Below are 27,964 nucleotides of genomic sequence, written 5' to 3' on the forward strand. Positions count from 1 at the left end.
TTTAGTATTGATTTTAGACTTTTGATGTTTGTTTTTAAAGCTCTTAGAGGCCTTGCACCATCTTATTTATCTGAGTGTATTACTGTTCGCGATCCTGGTAGAGTTCTGAAGTCCAAAAAAACACTTCTGCTGGAAGTGCCCATCTCCAATATGCGGGACCAGACCTGTTGTGTTGCCGCCCCCAAGCTCTGGAATCAGCTCCCACTTGAGATTTGCCTCATTTCCTACCTGGCCTTCTTTAAATTGAGGCTAAAAACGTTCTTATTCAGGATAGCTTTTAATACTCAGTGGTATGACGACTCTCATTTTATTTTATCTTTTTCAATACTGTTGTCTTTAATTGTTTTTATTGTCTCATCTCATCTCATCAGCTGCACCGCTTATCCTCAGTAGGGTCGCGGGGGTGCTGGAGCCCATCCCAGCAATCATCGGGCAGTGGGCAGGGGACACCCTGAACTGGTTGCCAGCCAATCGCAGGGCACACAGGGACAGACAACTCGCTCCCTCATTCACACCCAGGGACAATTTGAACCGGCCAATCCACCTGAAATGCATGTATTTGGAATGTGGGAGGAAACCGGAGTGCCCGGAGAAAACCCACGCAAGCACGGGGAGAACATACAAACTCCGCACAGTAAGTCCGGTACTGCCCTGTTTTTATTGTCTTTTACAGTTTTTATTTTTTGTTTGGTTCTTACTTTATGCTTCTCTTTTATTACTCTAAAACTACTACTTGGTACACTAAAAGTATTGGTGTACTGGTTTAAGTACATTTTGAAAAATGGTAGTGGATTCTGATCTTGTCCTTGGCGTGCTCGTTGAATTTCGGGTAAGAGGAATGTTGGTAAATTAAGAGCCTGGAGATGAACTGCTTCCCGAGAAGTTTTTATCAGCAGAATATATTCTGCAGACCACCGCAATACAAGACTTCAATCGGACAATCATAGCAATAGTCTTTCGATGACATTTTGAAGCATGATTTTTATACCTTTTTTGAGGCGTTGTACAGGTCAACAGGAAATCGCAACTTCAGTTTTCTGCTTGCCACCTTGCACATTTTATCGGTCAATTCTCAAAGTTTCAGTTCAGTTTTTTTTTTCACCCTGGTCTTGACATCAGGCTTTTTCTTTCGCTTAAAGTTCCTGACATTACCGTAAATTCCGGACTAATAAGCCGCTACTCTTTTCCCAAACTTTCAACCCTGCGGCTTATTCAGTGATGCGGCCTATTTATGCAATTTTTCTAATGGCCGCCAGCGGCGCTCGAGTTCAAAAGGTAAGATTAAGACTGTAACTTCTTAGCTTGTGCACAAGTTAAATTAAAGTAGACATATCCTCATCATGCAAATTGCAAAAAGAAAGGCACATGACGCAACTTTCAAGCTAAACACAATCGAGCTGTCTGATATAGAAGGAAACAGAGCCACCGCACCTAAACTTTGCTTTGCGAGCGTGATGCTAGCGTGTTCCTGAATAAGGGAGCGTGGGACGACGTCTATATGACAGTCTCTTTTCCATACTGAAGAAAGACGACTTTGATGACGTCGGTTATAAGAAGTAGGAAGAGGACGTTTTACCGTGCTTACTAAAAGTACGGTATTTTTTTTTAACAGAGCTGTTTACTGTGTTGCGAGCGTGTTCCTAGTAGCGTTTTGCTACCCTTCACAGGCACGGTTTGGGATGAAAGTTATAATATTATTATTAAAGCTTTGAAAACTCTCTCGGTGAACCTTCTTTCTTTGTAAATATGTGTAACCATGTCTAATATGTATTTGCATCTGTATATTTTTGTAATGTATTTATTTTAGAAACTTATTCTGATGTTTTGCACGAGCAAATGAGAAAGAAGGGGTGGGACAAACGCGGGCTGACGGGAAGTGGAGTAAAGGTGCGACGTGTTTTTGGACGCGGTCGACAATAGTGGATATATATTTTTCCCACCCTTACCTTTGGAAATGTACACTTTTTTCCTTGGATTACTTTCAACGGGCACTCGGACTCTGCAGGTCAGCATTAAATCTTAAGTACCGGTATCATTTTCCGTTCATATTGCTGGTTGTGCTTTTTGGACTGTATCGGGTATGGGTTAATTTCGTGTTTGTATTGCTTTTATTTTTCAATGTGGGCGCATGCGGCTAATATACACGTGCGGCTTGGATATGTTTCCTCCTGAAACGTGGTGGGTGCGGCTTATAATCAGGTGCGCTCTATAGTCCAGAATTTACGGTAGTTTGAACTCGAAAATATCCATTTATAATAAAAGCTGGTATACTGCATGTACAACAGGTCTACAAATTACATTTATTAAAACAAAAATGTATATCCCTCCCCCTCTTTTTCAATTCGTAAACATTTTTTGGAAAAGTGCCAGGGAGCCACTCTGTTTCGCTAAAGAGCCTCGGGTTGCCGACCCCCGACATAGTGCAAGTGCACCTGATGCTCTGTCTCAAGGCCTCTTGGTGCAGTCTGTACTACTCACGGCTGAGGTTTCTCTTTTCGATTGCAAATCCTTGAGCTTTTTTTCTTCAGAGAAGAAAATTCCCCAGTTCCCTGAAATAGATGCCGTCAATAACTGTCACATGCTCTTTTCCGTTGAGCCGCGTCTGTTTACAACTCAAAGCATTTAATTAAGGGAGTGAACATTAAGCGGGCCACAACAAATCAATCTTTCTTTTGCTGAGTAGGGCTTACACTAATGACTATTTTAATAGTCACCGGCTATTGAAATGATGAATCGAATATTTGAATAATGATTAAAGCCCCAGTGTGTAATATTTGCCCACTAGATGGCACTGTAGTGTCCAATGTGAGCGAGAACCAGTGCCACAGATTACAGCACAGGTGTCAAACAGACGGCCCGCGGGCCAGATCAGGCCCGCTAAGGGATTGAATCCGGCCCGCGAGACAACACTCAGAGAAGCGCAAGAGAAAAACAAGCTGCGTGTTGAAATATGTCAACTTGATGTTGCCAAAGCCAGGTGCCTCTAACAAAGACACTGTACTTGTATTTATTTCTCTCTTTTGCTCTCTCTTTCTTTTCCACCCCTTTTCTCCCACTCTGTCTCTGTCTCTTTCACTCTCTGTGTCTCTCTTTTTATCTTCCTTTGTTGCTATTTGTCTCTTTCTCTTGCTGTGTCTTTTAACCTCTTTTGCTCTAACTTCCTTTTTTCCTTTTTTCCTTTTCTCTATTTTCTCTTTCTCTCTTCATACCCTTCGCGTTCTTTTTTCTCTCCTACTGTCTTTCTATTTCTTTTTGGATTTCTTTCTTCCTCTCCCTTTATTTTCCCCCTCTCTCACGACTTCTTATATTTTGTTTCTCATGCTCTCTCCCCTCTCTTTTTCTTTCTTTGTCCTGCCCTCTCTCCTTTTCCCTCCCTCTTTCTCTTATTTCTTTATCTCTCTTTTTCGTTCTCTGTAATCTACTAGTCCGGCCCCCGACAGGATGTTTGTTCTATCGTGTGGCCCCCGAGTTAAAATGAGTTTGACACCCGTAGATTACAGCATAGCAGCAAGTTGCCAGACAAACATGGTGGTGACCACTCGGTAGGGTTTCCACTATGTAAAAGAAATACAAATTTCTCGACCTATTTTTTATTAATAAAGAATAACATTGGTATGATAGTTCTGTTTTTTTTACCTAGAGTAAAAAACAATATATTTTTACTTCCTGAAAAAAGTTTTGTAAACCAATGTGAGGCACTAAATATTACACAATGTCCCTTTATTTTTTTCTCAAATTGAGCATGAAGTTCTTATACAAGTTAATTATGTAAAATGATAAAAAACACAAGAAATGCAGGGACCATGTAAAAAATACATCTTTTATTGAATGTACATATATTTAAATAAAAAAAACATCTTAAACCAATTGGGCACTATGCTCAGTCAGTACAGACATAAATCCCCAAAAAAACATCCGTCCATTTTTTAGGGACATGCAAATAAAGAAAAAATTGAAATCAGGTAAACATTTTCATTGCTGTAAAGAAGGAGAGGCACATAAGCAGCATTAGAACAGTAAATTAAACAAATGATGTCCATTTTGTGAAGTACCATCAGTGGTCAACCGCAGTTTGTGATAAAATTACTTAACGATACTTAACAGTATGAAATCAAACGGTTTTAACAACTGATGTTTTTTCTTCCGACTGCATGCATTGCATTTCACGTTTGTGAGGCATAGTCTGGCATAACTCTCATGCTCTCTATTGCTTTGAGCGTTACTGGAATCTTACAGAGGCGAGTCAGACTCTATTTGGTCCCACTAGCTTTTTTAAGGATTGTTCGTAACCAAGCTACTTCCATGATACACAAGGTCTGCTTTGACAACTTTGCAAGTAGTCTGTTTATGCGCTGTATCCCGGATAAAATGCTCGAAACTTTAAAAGTTTTTGATAAGAGTAGATCTGTATGTTTCAGTGTTCATTTTACCTCTGAAAAATGATGGGTCCCGGGGACTCGCAAGCTCAAAAATCTATGGGTCCCAACAGAGATCTATGGGGTCCCCAAAATTTAGTGTTGTAATTGTATTGTAAATCGGCGACAAATATATAATATAAATCTATATAATCATTCAGTTTTAATCATTTATTGGTAATGCAAATCAGTTATCACTTCAAGATTTTTCAGTTCACAATAATATTGTGCATTATACAAAATAATATTGCTGAAATAATTATATGAATCTATATTTTCATTCAGTTTTAATCATCACAGTTGATTGGTAATACAAAGCAGTTATCACTTCAGATTTTTTCAGTTCACAATATTTTAAATTATACAAAATAATATTGCTGAAATATTAGTCTATACATTCATGCAGTTTTAATCATCACAGTTTATTGGTAATACAGAGCAGTTATCACTTATTTTTCAGTTCATATATTCTTCGTGGTTTGCTGTCACGCCACAGTTGTATTGCCTTCTCAAGGTCCAATCCATTATCATCATCCTCATAGCGTAACCAGGAATAAAATTAAGTCCATTTTGGCAGAAAAGTCCAAATCTTGCTTAGGAGTATTATTTTGTTTATTTTCTTTCCTCGAGTCGTTCGCTTCAACATACATACAGCGATCTTCCGAAGAATTTCTCCGCCGTTTTTTCGTGCCGGAACTATTGCCGTTGTTATCACTTTCTGCATTATGTTTCGACTTATTACTGACACTGAAGAAATTACCAATTTTGATTTTCACCTTAAATCGACGACAACCACCACAACAATGACGTCATCTCGAGGAAACGAGATCTCGTTTGCAGAGATCGGTGTGCAGACAAAAACTCGAACCGCGAGACCAAAACAAGAATGGCGGATCTGCCTGACGAAAAGTTTGAAGTGCGGTAAATCTTTGTTAAAAATAAAAGTAATCTGGTGATAATGACAATTTTGTGTCGAAAAAGTTGCGTCCCTGGGACGCACGTTGATTCGTCACTATGCGTCCCCGGCAAAAATGATGCGTCTAGGACGCAGGGACACTGATGTTTATGTTACCGCTCTGGACAGAGATGCTATCACGCGTGCGTGACTCAGCAGAGATTAGATTCATATTGAGTTGTCTCAGTGTGTCTGGCGTCATTTTCGATTTTTGTCCACAATGTCGACTAATCGCTCCAGCCCTTTTGCTAAGTGTTCAATCCTGTCTCTTTTTCTCAAATAGGAGGTCTGACAAACAGTCCTTACCTGTCTACGTCTTCGGGGCATTCGCACGGTCTTCTTAACGGGCAAACGTCCCTGGATGTGGGCAGCCAAAGTCCCGATGTTCGTCATCCTTCGCCTCTCACCAGTCCCCTCCTCAATGACGCCTGCAGCATTCGCACCGATGATGAAGACGAGGTGCGCCGGAAGGTTTGTGCTTGATACGAATTAGGCTGGTGGTATGATGTTTTGTAAGAACCGAAAACTCCAGATTGATTATCTCTTTAAATGGACATTATCTATTACGGAGATCCCTTGGTTTTCGCCATTAATGAGGATCAGAACCACCCGCGAAAAAGGAAAATTGGCATTTTAGTGTTGCACGCTCCTCCTATTCTTGGAGAGGGGGTGTTATTGACAATGATTAAAATGAAAATCGGCATTCAAATCTTCTTGAATTACCGTAAATTCCGGACTATAAACTGCTACTTGTTCAATGTTCAGCCCTGCGGCTTATTCATTGAAGCGGCCAATTTATGGAATTGTTCTAACGGCTACCAGCGGCGCTGGAGTTTGATAGGTAAGATTAAGACCAGTAGAATATGTGCGCCAAAAAAAAGTGCAACCTCTAAGTTTAAGCATAGATTGTCTGTAAAGTTAAGGTACGTTCCGATAATGAGGAAGACGCCCTTGATGGCGATAGTTATGAGGAGAAAGCAGAGGACGATCTTCCGTGAATTTCACAATTACGGGATGCTTTTTTTTAACAGGCACGTTTGGTACAGTGCGAGCGTTATCCTACTAGCGTGTTGGTACCTTTCAAAGGCACGGTTTGGGATGAAAGTTATATTATTATTATTAAAGCTTCGAAAACTCTCTCGGTGTACCGTCTTTCTTCGGAAATATGTGTAACCATGTATAATATGTATTTGCAACTGTATATTTTTGTAATGTATTTATTTTAGAGATGTATTCTGTTATGTGTTCTACGGACGAATCAAAAAGAAGGGGCGCAGCAAACGCGGGCTGATGGGAATTGGGGTAAAACTGAGTTACCAGTAGATCTGTCTGTTGTCGCAGCGGGCAATAGTGGATATATATTTTTCCCACCCTTAACTTTGGAAATATACATTTTTTTTCCTTGGAATTTCTTTCAACGGGACCCGGACTTTACAAGTCTGCATCATACGTTAATTACGGGTATCATTCTGGTGGAACCTATAGCCTGGTGTGGGTTAAACCTGTAATAAAGTCTCAATTATAAATGCGTGCGCACGCGGCTTATACATGAGTGCGGCTTATGTAAGAACGATAGTGGCAAATCACCTAAAAAGTGATGGGTGCGGCTTACAATCAGGTGTGCTCTATAGTCCGGAATTTACGGTATTTTAAATCTAGTAATATGATACCTGGTATCAGTGTCACTGAAGTTTCATGTCATTATGTGGTATTGAACCTCCCGCAATATTAAGAGAACAGGTAACAACCTACGACCTGCTCACCTTACTCAGGGTTGGGTAGGGTTACTTTAACTTGATTACTTTCAATTACTTTTGGATTACTCCAATACCAAATATGCTAATAAAAGACAAACGAAACTAAATATGAATAAAATTATTAAATTTTGTGCAGGCTTGGGGAGTAACGGAATACATGGAACGGCAAAAATGATGTTGGCAAGCTGTTTGGATTTGTTTTCATTTTGTTTCTGTCGCATTTTATGTTAGTTTTGCCGGAGACCAAAGAGATCAAAGCCAGGAGAGAAAGCTTACCACGTGTCGTGAGTCATAATTTTATTCATATTTAGTTTCTTTTGTCTTTTATTAGCATATTTGGTATTGGAATAATCCAAAAGTAATTGAAAGTAATCAAGTTAAAGTAACCCTACCCAACCCTGACCTTACTTACAACCAAAACCAATGGCTCATTTTTCCCAGCAGATGCTATTATTTGAAATTAATGTATTAATTAATTTAGTTATTTATTCAATTTATTCAATTGTAGCGTAGCAGCCCGAAACACGGACGACAGTTTTGGCGCGAGCTGGTACGATAATCAACCACAACGCTTTGTAACTAGATACCGTGTCGGCAGCAGATGCCGCCATTGTAAAGGATTTATGACTGGTTGGTCAGAACAGATCTCGGTTGTAAGTCGGATGTTACCTTGTTCTCTTGTCAGAAATACTGATACGGAGCTTCAAATATCAAGAATTAGTTGCTGGGCTTTCAAGAATATTTGTCATCAACAAAACTACATCAAAATGCCACGAGATGGCAGTATTGGTTCACTAGGTTTTCTTTTCACGTTCGTTACAGACGCTGCCCTACTTACGAACGATTGTTTGTAAGTTGAAGTTGTTCATAAGTTGCTTCATTGATATATTTTGTATGTTAAAGGTTTATACAGGTATGTTTAAGGCTTTGATAAGTATCCTGTATTGTTTTGTACTAAAAAAATAAACATTTCATAAAATAATAAGCTCTATAAAGTTAAGTTTAACTTACTTTTGGAAGATGGGCTTCAAGAGTTAGGCGACTTCCTCCTCCGTGGTAAAAAGTGGCAGAAAAAAGCGTTCCGACCACTTTCTCAACCGCATTAAGCTTTCTTATTCCACTTTTGTTTCAAAAGAAATGTCTCGCCTCTTCTTTTTCCTTTACACCAACCAAATTGAATCGATGAACAAGATTTTAAACAATAAAAAAGTCAGTTTTTATTGCACTGGAGATACAGTATAGAATGTTTACACACGAACTAGGAAGAGGAAGCCGGATTTCTTCTTCGGGGTGGATGGTGGTCATAAGTAGGGGAGCATCTGTACAAGGTTTTTTTGTTTGTTTATTGCACTGTTGTTAAACATAAATAAAACAATGACAAATTATTCAAAAGAACTAACAGTATGTACAATATACAATTTTCTTTTAGGTACTACGTTCTTCCTTGTGCTTCTAAGCCCTCTATTGCACTACACAATACAGCGACATCTAGTGGTCAAATACCACACAGTGTCCCTTTAAGAAGCTTGTGGGGTGTCCCAGTACAAATTCCAAAAATCACTAAATTTGTATTCTTTTATTTATTTTCTTCCTTATCATAAAATATCCATACAAAATAGTGTGATCTCACTATCATAATACTACTCTTCTCGGTCCTTTTCCAAGTTAGATACCTTGTGGTCAGACCTGGTTTCATGACTGATTTTACTTACTGGACATGTTTTCCTCCTGGAAATGTTTTGATAGTTCACTTTAGTAATATCAAATCCAAACTTTCCAAACAAAAAAGAAATGCCTGTTTGAAATGAGGAAAAAGAATGCAATATATTGAGAAAGAATACAAAGCTATTAATCACGATGTGCTTTTATGTATCTCTCTTCCTGACTAAGTTGCCCAAAGTGTTTCTGTGGCTCCCCTTGCCCACTTGTGAGGGTATCTGGAATCTTAATCGCTCATTTTTTTTCACATTTTGCTTGAGAAATATGTTTAATTGTCACTAGATTCCTTTTAGACCACAATTGGTGATTGTGTTGCATAAAGTGAGAGAACTAGAATTCAAGATCATGATTTTGTCTTTTTAGTCTTACACTTTTTCGTCAGTTAACCTGTTCTTGGCTAAACTCTTCCTTACTAAATTGCCCAAAGTGAGGGTATCTGGAGGTCTAAATATAATGGAAGCTAGAGCTCTTGTTGGTGATAGAAACGAGTGGAGAGGTGTTGTGAAAGGATAGTGGGATTGTGGATGCGTTCTTAAAGATGGGCAGGGCACCCGTATGATGTGGCAGGGGTAAACCAGTGAAAGCTGTCGGGCCCTGCTGTTGAACAAAAGAGTGTGTTGTGTCATCCTGACCCGAGTGACATGGCCGCTTTCTGGTGTCCCGTTTCATCTGGAGGGACGAAAGCATGACCAACTTGGGTGCCGAATGCCTAACTTGTTTGGGTGTTTGGGCATTTGGATTGGCCATGGTCCAAAAATGTTTGTGTATGTTTTTTGCTTTTTTTATCTTTGTTTTTGTATGTGTTTGTCCTACTGTCGGTCACCCCCTCTTGAGGGATATAGATAGATAGATAGATAGATAGATAGATAGATAGTTTATTCATCCCCGTAGGGAAATTCACACTTCCAGCAGTCTACCCTGTTGTTTATAAACAGATTAACATGATGCCCTAGGGGTGCTTGTAGTGGAGTGGATGACGTCACACGCCAGTCCAAAAGTTCGACATCCCTGTGGCAGATGGAAATCTTTTTCTTTGTGTCCAGGGATACACCACCTTGTGTTAGCGTGTCCGTCTCCTCTCCGATTCCCGTAGGCTTTCGTGTCTCTGTATAGCGGCGCTGAAGCCGGATAGCTCCGGGTGGCTACATGTTAGCGTCCGGGGTGCTAAACGTGAGCCACGTTTCCGCAAAACACAGCAACTGCGCTCCCTGTGCGCTTCGATGTTTTCCACCAGCACTCGTTGGTCTTATTTGGTAGTGAGTTCACATAAGATATGACCAGGGTAGATAGATAGATTGATAGATATTCTTACACTCTTTAGTCAGTTGACCTGTTCTTGGCTAAACTCGCTTTTTTCTGACTCCTCAACAGAGATTCCCCACGGACAGAGCTTATTTCATAGCAAAGGAGCTGCTGACCACCGAGAGGACGTATGTCAAAGATCTGGAGGTGGTGACCGTGGTAAGACGATATGGTTCAGACCCCAGAATGACATTTTTTGATTTATTACAATTATATTCCATAGTATCTAACCAGCTCAAGGCCATCGATGACATTTTCACAATCTCAGTTGGCTATCTCTGACTTTGAGCAAATTCTTCACATCAGTTGGAGAGTGAAAAACGTTGATTTATTCTGAACTGTCATAAAGTTCAGTAGTAAAAAAATAATGTGTGTAGAGTACACCTGAGGACATGTAAGGATATTTCATCATACAGATGTATAATAAGTTTGAATTTGTTTTATAATTAGTTCTGCACTTAAAGGGACATTGTGCTCTCTCTGTCTCTCACTGTCTCTTTCTCTCTTTCTCTCTCTCACTGTCTCTCTCTCTCACTCACTGTGTCTCTCTCATTCACTGTGTCTCTCTCTCTCACTGTGTCTCTTTGTCCCTCTCTCACTGTGTATCACTGTCTCTCTCTCACTGTGTATCTCTGTCTCTCACTGTGTCTCTCTGTCTCTCTCTCTGTCTCTGTCTCTCTTTCTCTTTAATTGTCTCACTGTCTCACTGTTTCTCTCACTCATTGGGTCTCTCTCTCTCTCACTGTGTCTCTCTGTCTCTCTCTCTCACTTTCTCTCTCTCTCTCTCACTGTATCTCTCTCTCTCCCTGTCTCTGTCTCTCTCTCTCTCACTCTCTCTCTCTCACTGTGTCTCTCTGTCTCTCTCTCTCCCTCTCTCTCTCACTATCTCTCTCTCTCTCACCGTCTCTCTCTCTCTCACTGTCTCTCTCTCTCTCTCATTCTCTCTCTTTCTCTCACTGTGTCTCTCTCTCTCTCTCTCTCTCTCTCACTGTTGTCCCTCTCTCTCTCTCTCTCTCTCTCTCTCTAACTGTGTTTCTCTCTCTCTTACTGTGTCTCTCTGTCTCTCTCTCTCTGTCTCTTTTTCTCTCTTTCTCTCTCAGGCGGCCTTGGCTTTGATCAAGGTGCGCATAAAAAAACCCATTGATTAATTTAAAATACGTAGTGGGTTTCAATTTGTTCTCTTTCTCAATTTTAGTTGGTAATTTGGCAAGTCCCTTGAAGGCACGCACCCAAAAAACATCCCCTAATTTAGAATATTGTATACCTTTAAAATCAATCTGTTTTCTATTTGTTCTCCCTCTCTATTCCTCTATCTCTCTCGCTCTTGTGCTCGAGGTCCCGCCCTATCTGTGTCAGTAAATCGGTAAGTCTCTTCAATGAAGGCCGGCGCTGCCTATCCCATGCTAAGAACATTATCGGGGACCCCTCTCACCCCCATCATGGACTGTTCACTCTGCTAGCCTCTGGGAAGAGGTACTGCAGTGTGCGGTGCAGGACCACCAGGTTCCGCAGTAGTCTAATCCCCCTGGCCATTAGACTGTTAAATGGTCAATCTAACATATACTGGTAGTTAACCTAAATCTAAACGGCTGCTAATTTGACTTTTTGCACTACTGGCAGTTCTTTATAGCTTGCCACTCCTTGCACAATTGCTCTCTGCACTATTGTACTTACAGCGTTATTGTTACAGTGTTAATGTTACTGTTTACCTGACTTGTTAACCTGACTGCCCATTTTGCACATCTGGTTAGCTACTCCTCTTGCACTATCGGCACTATGGTAAAATACTATACGTAGCCATAATACAATACAACTTTTACTTATATCTGTACATTCAAGGAAACTGGGCGGGTCAGATGTATCGACATTTCGTTCTGTATAGACGTGTACTAGAATGACAATAAAGTAGATCTGAATCTGAATCTGAATCTGAACATCACTTGGCGGATTTTCACTTTTGGCGGGTGGTTCTGGTGCCCATAACCGCAAAAACGAAAGGATCTCTTTTATTCATTAGGAATATATGCAGTATATTTAACAAATTTTAATTTCATATTCCTTTTCTTGATCTTTGTTGAGATATTCTTATGCGTCCAGGATAAAAACAGGGCATTCTTACATTTTTTCTCATGTTTTGTCTGTTCAGTCTTTCCAGAATGCTGTGATAAACGAAGAAGACACGCCTGATACCTTCAAGAAAGCCGTTTTCTCCTCGTTTGAGCCTTTGCACAAGTTTCACACGGGTTTTCTCAGGGAAGTGGAGCAGAGGATGGCTTTGTGGTGAGACCCGTTTCACAACTTGAAATAAAAGTTAAAAACGACACATATCTTTATGTTTTTGCTTTTAGCATTGCTTTTGTGACAGCAGGAGATACTATTTCCATGGTAACAGTCATGCCGCATGAGCCAGACATTTCCTCACTTTGGGTTTCAGCTGTCTGATCTTTTTTAATGATGTTGTGCTTTTCCCAAAACACATGATGGTGACTCACAGACATGTGTTGGGCCAATAGAACTGCTGTCTTTTTTTCCTGTTTACCTTTTTAACTCACATTGGCTTGTGTTCTTTAAATTAAAAAACTCTTAACGGACCTGTAAAATTCGCCTAAAATCTAAATCCAAGATGTACCCACAGTAAATTGAATGCTGTTCTTGAACAGTTTGGAGAATATGAACAGTTTTGGTCTCTTGAATGGTAACCCTCTGAGGCAGGACGAACCCAAGTCTTCATGGGGCCCTAAGCAAAATTAGATTTGGGGCCCCCTATTACTTGATCATTTGCATCCATACCAGAACTCATTCCATGTTCACTCCAAGGGTGGGCAACTATTTAGAGTCGGGGGCTGCGTGTGACATGTTATACTTCTTTTTAAATAGATTAGTTTCGTCAAATTGGTTTTGAAACGACCACAATTAGAGAGAAATAGTATACAGTATTAGGTCCTTGTTTTAAGCTCTTGATTTGTTATTTAGTTTTGAAGTAATACTGAAGTTTTTTTTTTATATTTCTGAAGTCGAAATTTTATTGAAGTTCTGTAGTTTTTTGTAGTGTTACTGAAGTTTTATTTTTGCACTATTTTTCTAGTGTTTTTGAAGTTTGTTTTTATGTATTATTTCCATAGTAGTATTTTTTAGTATTTCTGTACTACTTTTATTGTATTTCAAAAGTCGATGTTTTTGTTGTATCAGTAGTATTTTTGTATTATTACAGTAGTTTTATGATTTCAGTATTACTTTAGTATAATTTAGTATATTTTTTTAAATTATTTTTGTAGTATTTCTGTTATATTTTGTAGTATTTCCATATTAGAATGTTTGTTGGATATCTGTAGTATTTTTGTAGTATTTTAGTGATATTTCCATAGGAGAATTTATGTAGTATCGCTATAGTTGTAATTTGCAGTTTCTCTTGTAATCATTTTGTGGTAGTATTTTTGAAGCAATCTTTATCTTGTAGTTTTCTTATATTATAGTGTTATGTATTGGTATTTTATTAATATTTTAGTAGAAGTATAATCAATGTATTTCCGAAGCAGTATTTTTGTAGACTTTTTGTAGTATTTCCATAGTAGTATTTTGTCATGTTTCTTTATAATATTCTTAATACTACTGTAGTTATCCTTTTGTAGTATTTTTGAGTGTGTAATTCTGTTGTAGTATTCTGTAATATAGTATTATTGTATTAGTATTTTTGTACTAGTTCTATTCTATTTTTTTTTATTTTCAGAAGGAAAGTAAAATAAATTACGAGGTCCCTGTTGTAAGCACTACACTTGATATTTAGTTTTGAAGTTATTGTTCAGTATGTTGTATTTCTGTAGAAGTATTTTTGAGTGTCAATGGGGACAATGTTGCCACCAAAAAAGTGAACTACTCTTGGGGGCCCCCTAGTGTTTGGGGGCCCTAAGCAGCCACTTAGCTCGCCTATGCTTTGCGCTGCTTTGGGGTTATGTCTCCAATTGAAATAATCACTGCAAGTGTTACTAACTTTGAGTAATATAAGTTGGAACACACAGAAATAGAAGGTTTTTATTCTCGTCTGCTTTTTTTTCTATTACATGCCTGCAGATTAGTGTAGCACGGGCATCTTACCTGGAAAACAGCTGGGACAATAGCATGAAGTCTTACCTGATCCCAAATCAGAGTTGATCATGATCTGAAAAACTAAACATCAATATTTTACAAATCTTGCTCGTGATCATCAATGGGGCGACAAATGGCCAACTGTTAAACCTCTTCAACAGTATATTTGACTTTTTAAACATTGCAAACTCAATTTTAGTCTCGTTTGCTGATTGTGCTTGATAATTGTGCATAAAAGTGGATCATAAGCGGTAATATGTGATTTATTTGGGGGTCTGATTTGAAAACATCCATACATCTTATCAACATTATCAGCCAGTAAATTGAGACATTTTTTCATCATGGTTTTAGTTTTAGTTTTTCTCAATATCTACAACTGGACTGTTTACATTGAATAGCCAGGAGTTGGTACACCATATTAAAACAGAACACTGGACAAAGTTATTGAATGATAAGAAGATATCTAAGATTAAGGAAGGAAGTTATCCTAAAAAATGAGGGGCAGAAACAAAAATAAAAGATTATTTAGATTAGAGAGACAAAAAGAGGATCAAGAAATGGAAGCTGATGGTGTCTGACGGCAGTAACGCTTACAGAGAACATTGATGTACAGTACACTCATGACTTGACTTTTAAAGCTAGGCTCCAAGACGACCCCTTGTGGCTCATTCTATAAACACTCCAGTCTCGTTTTAGACCTCTCAATTAACTCCTGAATGCTGTACTTGACTCATTAAAAGTGTCAACGTTTATCCTTTCCAGGGAAGGGCGTTCCAATGCTCACATTAAAGGAGATTACCAACGCATTGGAGATGTCATGCTTAAGAATTTACAAGGCCTAAAGGTTTGATTCCTTCAAATGCGTCATTGGCATATAATATGACTAAAACTTCATTAATGCACCACTCCATCCACAGCCTATGACAGCCAACCTCCATAAACAAAGCGACATCTTGACAGAGCTCGAGAAGGCGTGCAGGGCGTCCAAAAGGTTAGAAGGTCTCTGCAGAGACTTTGAGCTGCAGAAGGTGTGCTACGTGCCCCTTAACGTCTTCATCCTGCGCCCGCTGCACCGCCTCGTGCATTATAAACACATCCTGGAACGTTTGTGCAAACATTACCCGCCGGCGCATGTGGACTTCAGGGACTGCAGAGGTAAAACATGTCTTCTCAGTTAACACAGCGTTTTTCGACCAGCACCCCGCCGTCACATCTCGTCTGAGGAGCTCGATGAAATTGTCCCGTTTTTTTGTAGATTTGCCGGGGGTGCCAATTATACTCTGGTGCGACTTCTATGTGACATTATTAATACCTCATTAGGTCATTGAGTTTTACATTTTTATTACCTGCACTAAGTATCGACCAACATGGTTTTTTTCAGGGCAGATACCAATATAAGTTATTAGTATTATAAGGAGGCCAATAACCAATATTTGGGGCCGATATTCATTGGCTTTAAAAGCTTAAAAATTAACAAGAAATTTCTAATAATGCAAAAAGACACAAATTCAAATAAAACCTTAACAGTGCTCTGAAACCTTTTACATTAAACTAAATAGAATTTCAACACAACTAACATGACTAATAAGTGTGGTAGTGCTCTGTAGTCTCCCTTAGCCACACAACACGATATGTTTGAAGTGTGTTACTTTGCATACAGTAGATTTTAGTTTCAATTCAAACATTTGTTTACACTGGGGAATCCAATAAAACCAGGGTCTCATTCACAATGGTTCTCTGATTACAGCGATCAGTAAACAAATACGAACAATGCTTTGCAATAAGGCTACTATAGCGCTCTATATAAAGCCTACCCGTGTACAACTAATCATGGTCGTAAATTTTATTGCGTTTAGCTACACTAAATCACCTGCAATGTTGGTGACGTTCTCAGGAATGTGTCTTAATCAACTCCTTATCTAGACAACGACTGTTTTTTTTAACAACATTTCTTAATAAACACATAACATCATGGACAATTCATCACATCCACTACACAGCATTATATCCAGACAGAAGAGCAGCTTCAGCGACAGACTGCTGTCACTGTCTTGTACCACTGACAGACTAAAGAGATCTTTTCTTCCTCATGCCATGAGGCTCTTTATCTCCACCCGGCGGAGTAAAGGCCCACATTAAACCACACCCCCTACATTGCATATTATCGTATTTTATTGCAATGTGTATTCTGTGTAGCACTATCTAGTTACTCTATATAACACGCTACAGTGGGTATTAGCACGTCACATTGGGTATTTGTATATTGTATTCTTTTTGCTTTATTATTGTATTGTTCTCAGCACAGGGATGCTGCTGGAAATGTGAATTTCCCTGCGGGGATGAATAAAGTATCTATCTATCTATCTATCTATCTATCTGACTACGATCGCAACACTTGTTCTATCAGAAGCGAAGCGCTGAGAAGCATAGGAAAATTGGAGTTTGCGTTCACGTGAAGGGGAGTGAGACACCCTTTTTTCTACTTCCATGTGTGTGTCGCTGCACGTGATGACATTTCAGTCAATGGGAGTCACAAGGGGAGAGAAAAAAATACACTAAATGAAAATGTTAAAAATATTAGCGAATGTGAAACATAATAGCGACAGCCCTAACCTCCACTCCAGTCTATGACTATGACTGCAGACAGTGCAGAGTGGGCTTCCTGCTTCAGTGGCCCCGCCCCCCGTCGCTTATCCAATCAGAAGGCAGGAAAGGAAGAGAAAAGTTAGGCCTGGCTGTTTTTCCGTGTTGTGTTTAATAATCTGCTTAATTGGCTGATAGCGATATCCGACATATTTCCAAACATCGGTGCCGCCCGATAATCGGTCGACCCCTCACCTGTACTGTTGTATCATTTCACATGTTATTTTAGAAGAATAGAAGAATAGAATAGAAGAAGAATTTTCACACAAAACTGCAAGAGGGTGCTCTAGGCCTGTGTTGATTATTTTAACCTTGGCTCACATTACGAGCTGCAAATGGTGGAAAAAGGCAGTCGAAAACGGTAATCGGGCAACGATAGAAAGGTTTGAGTTAGCGAGAAGTGAAGGTGATGATAAGTCTAACATAAGCGACGTGGAAGAGGAAGCGGCTACCTCCCAAATTGGGGGAGTTGTTTACCGGTAAAAGTGATCGAGGATGAAGATTTAATTGGCATATGTTTTCGGTGCCTGATTTGATCAAATAAATGTCCCCATAAAATGCAACTTCTACTCCAAGTGCAACTTATACATCTTTTTCCTTCTTTATTATGAATTTGGTGCGATTTATACTCCATTCTCACTTATAGTCCAGAAAATACCGTAGTGACATATTCATAATTACTGTCGTCCAGTCACTGCAGATGACCTAATATTTTTCCGTACCCAGTAAGTGGCAGCAGATCCTTAAATATTTGATTAATTAGTGAGGATGTTGCGGGCATAAAAAATGTTCGGATAATTTTGTATAAGAATGATGACCAAACTGACATTGCTCTCTTTTGAGAAGAAGAATAAATATACATGAATGTATATACATATTTTTATATATTATAGTATTTCGGGCCTGCCTGGTGTGTTCCTCGTTCTTCATGATGCTCTCTGCACTTTAAACAGACCTCTGAGACTATCACAGTGCAGGTGCATTCATACAGAGATTTGATTACACACAGGCGGACTCCATTTATCATCGTTAGTCATTTAGATCCACATTAAATCATTTAGAGATCCATACTGAGCCTCTGGACAGAGTTTGCTGCACTGAAAGTAAAGGGGCTGAATAATTTTGCACACCAACTTTTTCGTTTTTTATTTGTTAAAAAAGTTTAAAATATTTCCTATTAAGTGTGTCCCACTTGATGCTTTACAAGAAATTACAGTTTTATATCTTTATGTTTGAAATCTGCAATGTGGCAAAGGTCACAAAGTTCAAGGGGGGCAATTAGTTTCACAATCCACTGTATACATTATATATATATATATATATATATATATATATATATATATTGAAAGGGGGGAACTTTGTTATTTTCAAATATTTTTTTTTGTTACTTACAGTAAAAAGTATTTTTCTGATATTTTTCTATCTTGATTATTGGTATTTATACTCATTTTGCCCACTTTAAATAAATTTACTTTTAATTTGAAAGACTAATAAATCAAGCAATTTTAATATGAAATAATGAACTTAATTGTATTTGATTACTTATATTACATTTAAAATGTATATTCAAAATATTTACCACGCTCCTTGGGATTTATTACAAAGTATATTATAATGACATTGTTTATATGTATTATCTTTATGTATGTATTATATACATTATATTTAATTATTGATGAATTCTTTATAAATGTGATTCCTGGGCTTGAAAAGCTTGACAAACAGTGCTGCATGCTAGTATATTCATTTTAATGATTGTCTCCTTCTCTGGTTGGACTATAGCTGCTCTCGCCGACGTATCGGAGGTGGTGGATCGGCTCCAGGGAAGCATCATGAAGATGGAGAACTTCCAGAAACTGTTAGAGCTGAAGAAGGATCTAATTGGTGTGGATAATCTTGTTGTTCCTGGTCGGGTAAGTGAATTCATCTAAAGCAGAGGGTCACTAATATGGTAATAACATAATAATAATATAGTAATAACATAATATGAAATTTTTAAAATAACAGCTTATCAAACAGATCAGTAACATCTCCTCGCTTCAACATTTTTGGTGACCCACTGAGTTGCTGACTTGTTGAAATTGTATTTATTTAAAATTATTTTTATTTTTTTCTGCTAGGAGTTTATTAGGTTCGGCTGCCTCAGCAAGCTGTCTGGAAAAGGCCTCCAGCAACGAATGTTCTTTTTGGTAACTGCGCACTTTTTGATTCTGAGATTTTGACTGGATTGTTCCCTCAATTTCTGTGCTTCTGCGCTTTCAGTTCAACGACGTGATTTTGTACACCAGTCGAGGGATGACCGCGACCAATCAGTTCAAAGTTCACGGACAGCTGCCGCTCCACGGCATGACAGTGAGTCCCTCCAAATGAAATCATGGGTGATTCATATGATTGGCACCACTCTCCGTATTAGCCTAACAAAAGCATGCCTTGAAATCAAACGCTCGTGATTGAAGGTTACCCACATGGTGTTGAATCCACCCTCGACTTTTCAGGTCTATTTTGGTGCTCACTGTCCTACATAGCATCATCCTGCCTTTCATTTTTGCATGTTTCCTTCCAGATCAGAGAGAGCGAAGATGAGTGGGGAGTTCCTCACGCCTTCACCTTGGTCAGCCAGCGGCAGTCAGTCGTGGTTGCGGCCAGGTAAGATCAGTACAGCACATAAACATTCCCGTTCTTGATACCTTTATCGCTTTTTAGACACTCAATAAGGAAAGGCATTATCGGATTTTGAGTTCCCAAAGAGAACAGGGGAGATAAAAGAAATACAGATAAGAAATACCAACCTATTCAAAAAGCCTTCCCTTGAGCCCTTTCATTTTATTAAGTTTTCAAAGTTACTGAAGACGATCTGCCTTCAAGGGTGTGGAATCAAAGAATAGTAACATAATTGGCCGATAGTGACAGTAATGTAAACTGTGACTGTGGTCAAATACCGTAAATTCCGAACTATAGAGCGCACCTGATTATAAGCCGCACCAACCACATTTTAAGAGGATAACCGCTTTTGTGCTTACACAAGCCGCACCTGTACATAAGCCGCATGCGCCCACATTAAAACATGTAACACAATCACAAAATTAACCCAAACCCGACTTTGTGTCACGCGATTGTAACTGGATACAAAGTACACAGTCCAAAAACCACAGCCGGTAAAATGAACGGAAAATGATACCGGTACTTAAGGTTTGATTCAGACCTGCAGAGTCTGGGTCCCGTTGAAAATAATCCAAGGAAAAAAATGTATATTTTCAAAGGTAAGGGTGGGAAGAATATATATCCACTATTGTCTGCCGCGCACACAAACACTCACCTTTACCGGTCCCCACTTCCCGTCAGCCTGCGTTTTTTTCGCCCATTCTTTTTTATTCGCCCGTGGGAAACAGATCAGAATAAGTGTCCGAAATAAAGACATTACAAAAATATACAGTTGCAAATACATATTATACATGGTTACACATATTTACAAAGAAAGACTGTACACCGAGAGAGTTTTCAAAGCTTTAATAATAATATTATAACGTTCATCCCAAACCGTGCCTGTGAAAGCTAGCAAAACGCTACTAGCAACACGCTCGCAACACAGTAAACAGGTCTGTTAAAAAAACATACCGTACTTGTAGAAATTACGGTACACCGTCCTCATCCTCCTCCTTATAACGACTTCTTTAAAGTCGTCTTCCCCAGTAGGGGAAAGAGACTTTGTCATATAGACGTCGTCCCGCGCTCCCTTATTCAAAAACACGCTAGCAACACGCTAGCAAAGTAAAGTTTACGTGCAGTAGCTCTGTTTCCTTCTTTGTCGGACTGCTTAATTGCATTTAGCTTGAAAGCTGCGTCATGTGCCTTTCTTTTTGCAATTTGCATGATGAGGGTATGTTATTGCAGTCTTCCTCGGCGCATATATTCTACCAGTCTAAATCTTACCTTTTGTAATCGAGCGCCGCTGGCGGCTGTTAGAAAAATTACATAAATTGGCCGCATCACTGAATAAGCCGCAGGGTTGAACGTTTGGGATAAAAGTAGCGGCTTATAGTCCGGAATTTACGGTAGTCAAAATGATTGACTGGCTTTCAATAAAATGTCCATTGCAGCGGTCCAATATTATAACAATAAACATATCAGTTCTTTTGAAGTGTTTTTTAACGTTTTATGCTTTCCTTCTTGTAGTTCTTTTTCTGAAATGGAGAAGTGGATGAAGGACATAGAGGAGGCAATAGAAATGTCAAAAAACAACAACGGGCCTTCGTCAGACCTGATGAGCTGCACGTTGACTGAAAGCAGTAAGTGGACATGAGAACGATACGCATGGCAGCAGACAGCTGTTAGATACTGAACATTTTTTTCAAATACAGGAAGGAAAATCAACTTATCATGGTCAGTAGTGAACTGATCCATTACATGGGTTGATTTAAAGGAATTGCTTTGGGTGTTTTGCAACAAAAAAATCCCAAATTTGAGTTGGTTATCCCTAACCCCCAAAATGGGTTTGTTTTGCTTGAAATATTTCAAAGAAAGTGTGCAATTTGCTAAAAATAACTAAATCAAACAAGTCACTCAAAAATGTGTTTGTATCGTTTTTTTGATTTGCTTAAAATAACTCTCCAAAAATGTCAAATTTACAAATTGTTTAATATATCCAGAACACATTGTATTTACAGACGCTACCCTACTTACGACCTTTTGACTTACGATAAACGGTAGATACGAACATTTTTTTTCGGGATGTCAAAAAATATCCAGACATTGCGTTAAGTAAGATTTTGTATTGTGTGCACCTTTTTCCTAGTACAGGACATTACTGTCGTGCTTTTTTCCGCTGCTACCAGCGTGTGGCGCTATGAGAGGTCACCCAGCATCCACCCCGAAGAAGAAATCTGCTTCCTCTTCCTAGTTTGTGTGTAAACATTTTATACTGTATCTCCAGCATGCTAAGAACGTTGACATTTTTATTATTTAATATCTCGTGCATCCATTCAATATGGTTGGTGTAAAGTGTAAAGAAGAGGCGAGCCGTTTCTCTTGAAATGAAAGTAGAATAAGAAAGCTTGATGCGGTTGAGAAAATGGTTAGATCGCTTGTTTTTGGCCACTTTTTACCACGGAGGAGGAAGTCGTCAAACTGTTGAAGCTTATCTTCCAAAAGTAAGTTAAACTTAAGTTTATTATCTTTATAGAGCATATTATCTTATGAAATGTTTATTCTTTAGTACAAAACAATACAGGTTACCTCTACAAGCCTTAAATATACTTGTATAAACCTAAAACATACAAAATATAGCACTGAAGCAACTTACTAACAAATTCAACTCACAAACTTTCTTGTTGGTAAGTAGGGCGGCGTCTGTACTAATAATAATCATCCACAATGCAATGCTTTAAACAACACGGGGATAGTGCAATAGCGACGAGTGATGATTCAGTCCCTAATTTCATTCATTTTAAAATTAATAACATTTATTTATTATTTTAATGTATTCTCTCTACTGTTGGCTGCTCCGGTGAGCTGTCTGAAAAAGGCCTCCAGCAACGAATATTCGTCTTGGTAACGCCACACTCTTTGATTTAGAGATATTGACCGGATTGTTTCCTCAATATTTGTTTTTGTGCACTTCCACTTTAACAACGTCATTTCAAACAGAAAAAAACTTTAGAAAAAATGCATGGTGTGGTTCGTAGTTTGTATTTCTTGTGTTTTTTTACCACTCGTTTCGGTGGCACACCAGAATCCAGCGACAGCTAATGGTCGAATAATACACATTGTCCCGTTCACTAATTTTCCAGCCTGATTAAATGTAGATTCTATTTTATGAATGAAGTTGAATATTTTTAGCATTTTTCCTACTGTAAATATTTGATATGTTTTACTATTGATTTATTTTATTTCTTCATGGCTGTTCATCTCAAAACTTCCTGATGAGAAATAATTTGCATATTTTTTTGACAGTTTCAAGTCGTCGACCCTTTTGCAAGGAACTCAATTACCAAGTCAATGATAACCAAAGAATGTCTACCCTAGCTTCGTCCACCCTCACGCAGCTTGATTATCCCGCAGTTAACATCCTCACGACTTTCCCAGAGTGCCCTGGGGAGCTCTCGGCGGAGGGGGAGTCCGAGGATGATGGAACGCTCGAGGGTTCAGTTCCACCCCGCGGGAACACTATGGTGCACGTGTGCTGGCACAGGAATACCAGCGTGGCCATGTTGGATTTTAGCATAGCCGTGGAGGTACCGGACAACACGTCGAGTTGCGGATTAACCCCGCCTCCCCAGCCTCTCCTCAGTCTCTCTTACCGTGTTTGAGTTCTGTGGGGTCTTGCAGGGATTTCCCAGAAGGGAGAGCATCCTTCCTTCACATGTCAGAATACTTGTACAGTGGTACCTCTTTATACGAGAACCTCTAAACACAGGAATTTGGATGTACCACTTTTATTAAAAACAAAAATCTTGCTTCCCATAAAACAGAATTTAAGTTATGAGCATTCCCAGAGGCTACCACTAGAGACCGCTAGAGACCGTTCACCGTCACCTCAGCCTAGTGCGCACATGCGCTTCCCACCATCCGGCACCTGATTCTTGGTTATACTTGTAGAGTACCTGTATTCGCGGAAAGTTAGTTTTTATCTCATCTCTTAAATCGCATTATATTGCATTACCTTTTGTTCAGGACCTTAGCTATGAGTTCCAGAGAGGGAAACGGTATGTTAGATAGATAGATACTTTATTCACACTTCCAGCAGTATCCTTGTGTTGAAAAACAAAATAATAAAATAAAGATATAGAATACAGAAATACCCAATATAACGTTTGGGTAAGTTGCCTAAGAAAAAGGAAGAATAATAACAAATCAAACGAATCAAGAAACAATAGAAAAATATTAGCGTGGTGTTTGTGTGAAGGGTTCGATCCCCATCCCCAATCCAACGTGTTGTTGGACAAGATTGTTTACTTTGGAAAATCCATGGGTTTGAAAATAGAGAAGGGGGATATCAATGAACTTTTCTAGAGGTACGTAGAGAAAAACGCTTTTTTTCGTACGTTCTTTTAAAAAGTAACTTCAACTTTAGGTGTACAACAAGTGTTGTACGTATCAACGGTCTCCATACCTATCAACCTCAGCCAATTGCTCCCCTCAATGATTGCGATTCCCCTCATTAAGAGATAATAAACCTCACAAACCCAATGCAGCACCTATTTACTCACGTCAAGCCAGACTAAGTAGAATACCGCGACAATATAAGCAAACTGCAATGACGTTCTCGTCTGCTACAAGTGATCAAGGCGATCCGGATTAGAGCCGACATAGGCATGATTAGAACCTTTTAAGATTTTTCCATACGCAAATTTTTGTACGGTGTACCCAATTTGAAATACAAAAAAACTAAAATACGGGCAGGGTTGGTTAGGGTTACTTTAACTGGATTACTTTCAATTACTTTTGGATTACTCCAATACCAAATATGCTAACAAAAGACAAAATAAACTAAATATGAATGAAATTATGACTCACAACACGTGGTAAGCTTTCTCTCCTGGCTTTGATCTCTTTGATCTCCGGCAAAACTAACATAAAATGCGACAGAAACAAAATGAAAATAAATCCAAACATAATTTTTGCCGTTCCATGTGTTCCGTTACTCCCCAAGCCTGCACAAAATTTAGTAATTTTATTCATATTTAGTTTCTTTTGTCTTTTATTAGCATATTTGGTATTGGAGTAATCCAAAAGTAATTGAAAGTAATCCAGTTAAAGTAACCCTACCCAACCCTGATTACGAGGAAAACTAATGTTGACATGTACGAGTCTCGTGCTCGTCACTCCTCTTCCCCCACTCTTCTGCACCATACAAACACCTCTTACTGCGACAGCCTTAATGGTAAGTGCTCATAATAAACTCAATTTTTAAATCATTATTACGATCTTATTGCTGTATTTTCTATGATTAATTACTATTTGAATGTGTTTTAGTGATCAGGGAATATGTTTCATATAGCTATTTAAGGTTAACGTTGATGCTTTTGGGAGGTCCAATTAGTTTTTAAATATTTCATATAAGGAAATTTGCACAATCCCGGAGCAAATTAAGTTCGTATAAGGAGGTTCCACTGTATTTACCTTTAAAATAATGAGGATATTGTTCTCTCTCTGCGCTGTGTCAAATCTATATTCACAAATGTGCTTTTCCTCACTTATCTTCCCCTGTAACAAATGTCCTCTTCTCAGCTTGGATTTTGCTGATCTTCGTGCTATTGGCCCTTACACCTGCATGCCGCCTATGCTTTACTTATTCAGGCTTGTCTTTTTGTCTTCCCTTTCCTTGTTTGTCTCCTTCCCTCTTTCTGCGGCTATGCGTCTCCACCCCACCACTAGAGGGCCCTAGTCCAGTCAGGGAGAATAAGGCAGGGCCTCGCAGTGGGCAGGGAGCCGTGCCTCTGTGTGTTATCTGCTGGTATCGAGTACAGAGTCTCTGCTTTAGCGAAGTCTGCAGGAGCCTAGAGGTAAATGAGCCAGGTAGAGAGTACCTAATAAAATGGAGGTTAAAGATACTTACAGATTTCCCTCGCCATATCACCATCCGACTATCACAATCTGGGTGTGACGCGTATTTTTATCTATTAATTAGTTCTGTGTATTTTTGAGTACAGAGCAGCATTTTGTCTTCACTTTAAGAAAGCTAGAATGAATCAAATCAATTCAAGAACTGCTTTTTGTTTTCCGGGCACTCTTGGGAGAATACTAATGAATCGTTTACATGACTAATGACCAAGGGTCAGCAACCTGGGGTGGGCAAACTTTGATTCGCTTGACGCATTGGGTTAAAAGATTTGACAGTCAGGAAAAAAATTACATCTGCCAAAGTTCGATGATAGTTTGACAACAGGTATACTCGGGCAAAAGATCAAGAACATCAAGGCAAACAACCCTTCGACAGCTTTTGTTGTGGGCACAGTCCTGTGTGTCTTTGATTAGAGTCAGGTGAAAGTAATAACAAGCAGTTGTGAAGTTCTCAAGTTTGTTGGCCTAATGGCGCCCTTTGGTGGACAGCACCTGTTGGTTGCCAACCATCTTAATGTTTTCCAATGCGTTTAAATGATTTAAAATCGATTTTAAATGAGTAACTTATAAAGGAAGCCCCTTTTTCTTTAAATTTAAAACGAGGTTTCTAAAATTCTTTTTAGGCTGCTGAAGGTGTTTTGGTTTTTGGTTTTTAGTCGCGTTATGGAACTTTAAACATTTTAGGTTGTCGACTTCTGCTTGTGACAAACGAATAATCCCTTATGCATTCCGTTTGAGAGCTAACCCATCAGGGCTCAAAGCACTAGCGTTGCATTAAATAACGGGTTGTTTAATCCATGTCACTCACCAAAATCAACAAAATACCTTTTTTTTTTTATTTTAATTTTTTGCTCCTGGCTCCCAAAGTGATCCACTACTGCATGCCAACTGTTAACAAACTGTGCTTGTACATAGCTGGCCGGAAGCATAGACTTACACTATATATAAATGGATACAACTAACATTTTTGCTGTGGGCACATAAAAATATTAAGGAAAGGTACCAGAGAAATCATCCAAAACACATAAATCTTTTTTTTTTTAGCAAGTAAGACACAGTCTTCGTGTATAATTCGTCTCTGTACTACAGGGTACCACAGAGCTAAATATCTCAGATGAGGGGACACTGCGCCATAAAGCGCACAAGTAAACTGATGCTTTGTTACGCTTTAATACATTAATGTGGTTTTCCATTTTGCGTAAATTCACAAATAATGGGTGGCTATAGAAGGGATTATTTGCAGAGATCCAGGGAATAATGCACAGACAAATAGAATTACGTCAAATGAAACTGCTGCTGTCCCAAGCTTCATCTAATGGTTTATTTACAATAATAAGATTAGACAAGTCTCAAGATACAAATTAAAAAACCTAATTTAGATTTAGTTTTGATTTTCACATTGATATTGTGTTTCTCAGAACCAGCTGTCAGGAAACCTTCTACGCAAGTTCAAAAACAGCAACGGATGGCAGAAGCTGTGGGTGGTCTTCACCAACTTCAGCCTGTTTTTCTACAAGTCCCACCAGGTGATGACATCACTCTCGCCGTACGATCGCTCACTTTTTTATATTGTCAGCCCAGAGTTTAATCTTGTTTATATCTTCCTGGTTGCTAGCTTCTAGTGCTCCTAGCTTTCACCTAAGAGGTATTCTACTCCAAAAATAAAGTGTCTGTAATCTGTTTTAGTAATGTTTTAAAAGCAAGGTTAAAGCTTTAGAGCAAGAGTCCCAACGTGGTGCAAGTTTTCAATGATTTAAGTCAAAGCAGCGTTAAAGCTATCTAAAGCTTTATCTAAATAGCAGTATTTTTTAAAAGTTCTGGAGTTAAAGCTTTATAAAGCTTTTTATCTCAAGAGTTAAAGAGTTGAACCTCTTTAAACTCTACTTTAACACAATGGTTTAAATTTTAACTTTACACCAAAATCCTTGTCCCAAGACGAGCGCTTTACTTCCTCCATAGTTAAAGCTGTATTAACATTCTAGTTAAAATACTAACTCTGATATTTAAGAGTAAAGGCAGGTGTACATCTCCCACTCCTGAGTTAAAGCCGCTTTGAAACTTTCATCCTGGAGATTTCACATATAGCTCAACACCGGGGTAAAAGATTTAACTCTACAGGAGTTAACCTGTTTAAGACTATACCACCCTGAGAACGCCTGATCTCAGGTAGCTAATCAGAGTCTGGCCTGGTTAGTACTTGAATGGTAGACCGCCTAAGAATTCCTGTAAATAGGTCATTTGGCGCACGCTCTGCTGCAACAGCACTGACTGTATCCCCCGGTGCAGTCAGTGAAAATTTCCCTAAGGGTACCAGATAAATTGAATTAAAAGAAAGAAAATTTAAAGAACGATTTACCTGGCATAAATAATGTAAGTCTGATTTTGTAGCATAGTTAAAGCTGTATTAACTCTCACACTGACACTCTCATATAAGATAAAGCTTTAACTCGGGAGTTTAAAAAACACTCTTAAGATTTTGCTCCAGATTAAGAATTGGCTTTTACACCATTTTTTGTTTTTAAATGTTTCTA

The 27,964-nt window shown here is 38.8% G+C and overlaps 1 protein-coding gene across 4 annotated transcripts in view; it reads left to right on the forward strand.

The window, feature by feature from the left end:
• The window catches only part of LOC148352670 (FERM, ARHGEF and pleckstrin domain-containing protein 1), a 98,557-nt gene that overhangs the window by 66,945 nt on the left and 3,648 nt on the right, over positions 1-27,964 (forward strand). Inside the window, exons 14-25 of one of the 4 annotated variants that reach the window (XM_088353540.1) lie at positions 5,654-5,841; positions 10,218-10,307; positions 12,295-12,428; positions 14,994-15,075; positions 15,149-15,386; positions 18,657-18,787; positions 18,995-19,063; positions 19,137-19,226; positions 19,438-19,520; positions 21,048-21,160; positions 22,932-23,104; positions 26,852-26,959. In XM_088353540.1, the coding sequence (XP_088209666.1) occupies positions 5,654-5,841; positions 10,218-10,307; positions 12,295-12,428; positions 14,994-15,075; positions 15,149-15,386; positions 18,657-18,787; positions 18,995-19,063; positions 19,137-19,226; positions 19,438-19,520; positions 21,048-21,160; positions 22,932-23,104; positions 26,852-26,959 (1,499 nt within the window). Of the gene's footprint in view, positions 1-5,653; positions 5,842-10,217; positions 10,308-12,294; positions 12,429-14,993; positions 15,076-15,148; positions 15,387-18,656; positions 18,788-18,994; positions 19,064-19,136; positions 19,227-19,437; positions 19,521-21,047; positions 21,161-22,931; positions 23,105-25,247; positions 25,376-26,851; positions 26,960-27,964 lie in introns of all 4 variants that reach the window. The other 3 variants (XM_088353542.1, XM_088353543.1, XM_088353541.1) reach the window with 3 other exon arrangements.

The sequence above is a fragment of the Urocampus carinirostris genome, chromosome 14 (genome assembly GCF_059441175.1).
Source record: "Urocampus carinirostris isolate Australia breed hairy pipefish chromosome 14, RoL_Ucar_1.0, whole genome shotgun sequence".
NCBI lineage: Eukaryota > Metazoa > Chordata > Actinopteri > Syngnathiformes > Syngnathidae > Urocampus > Urocampus carinirostris.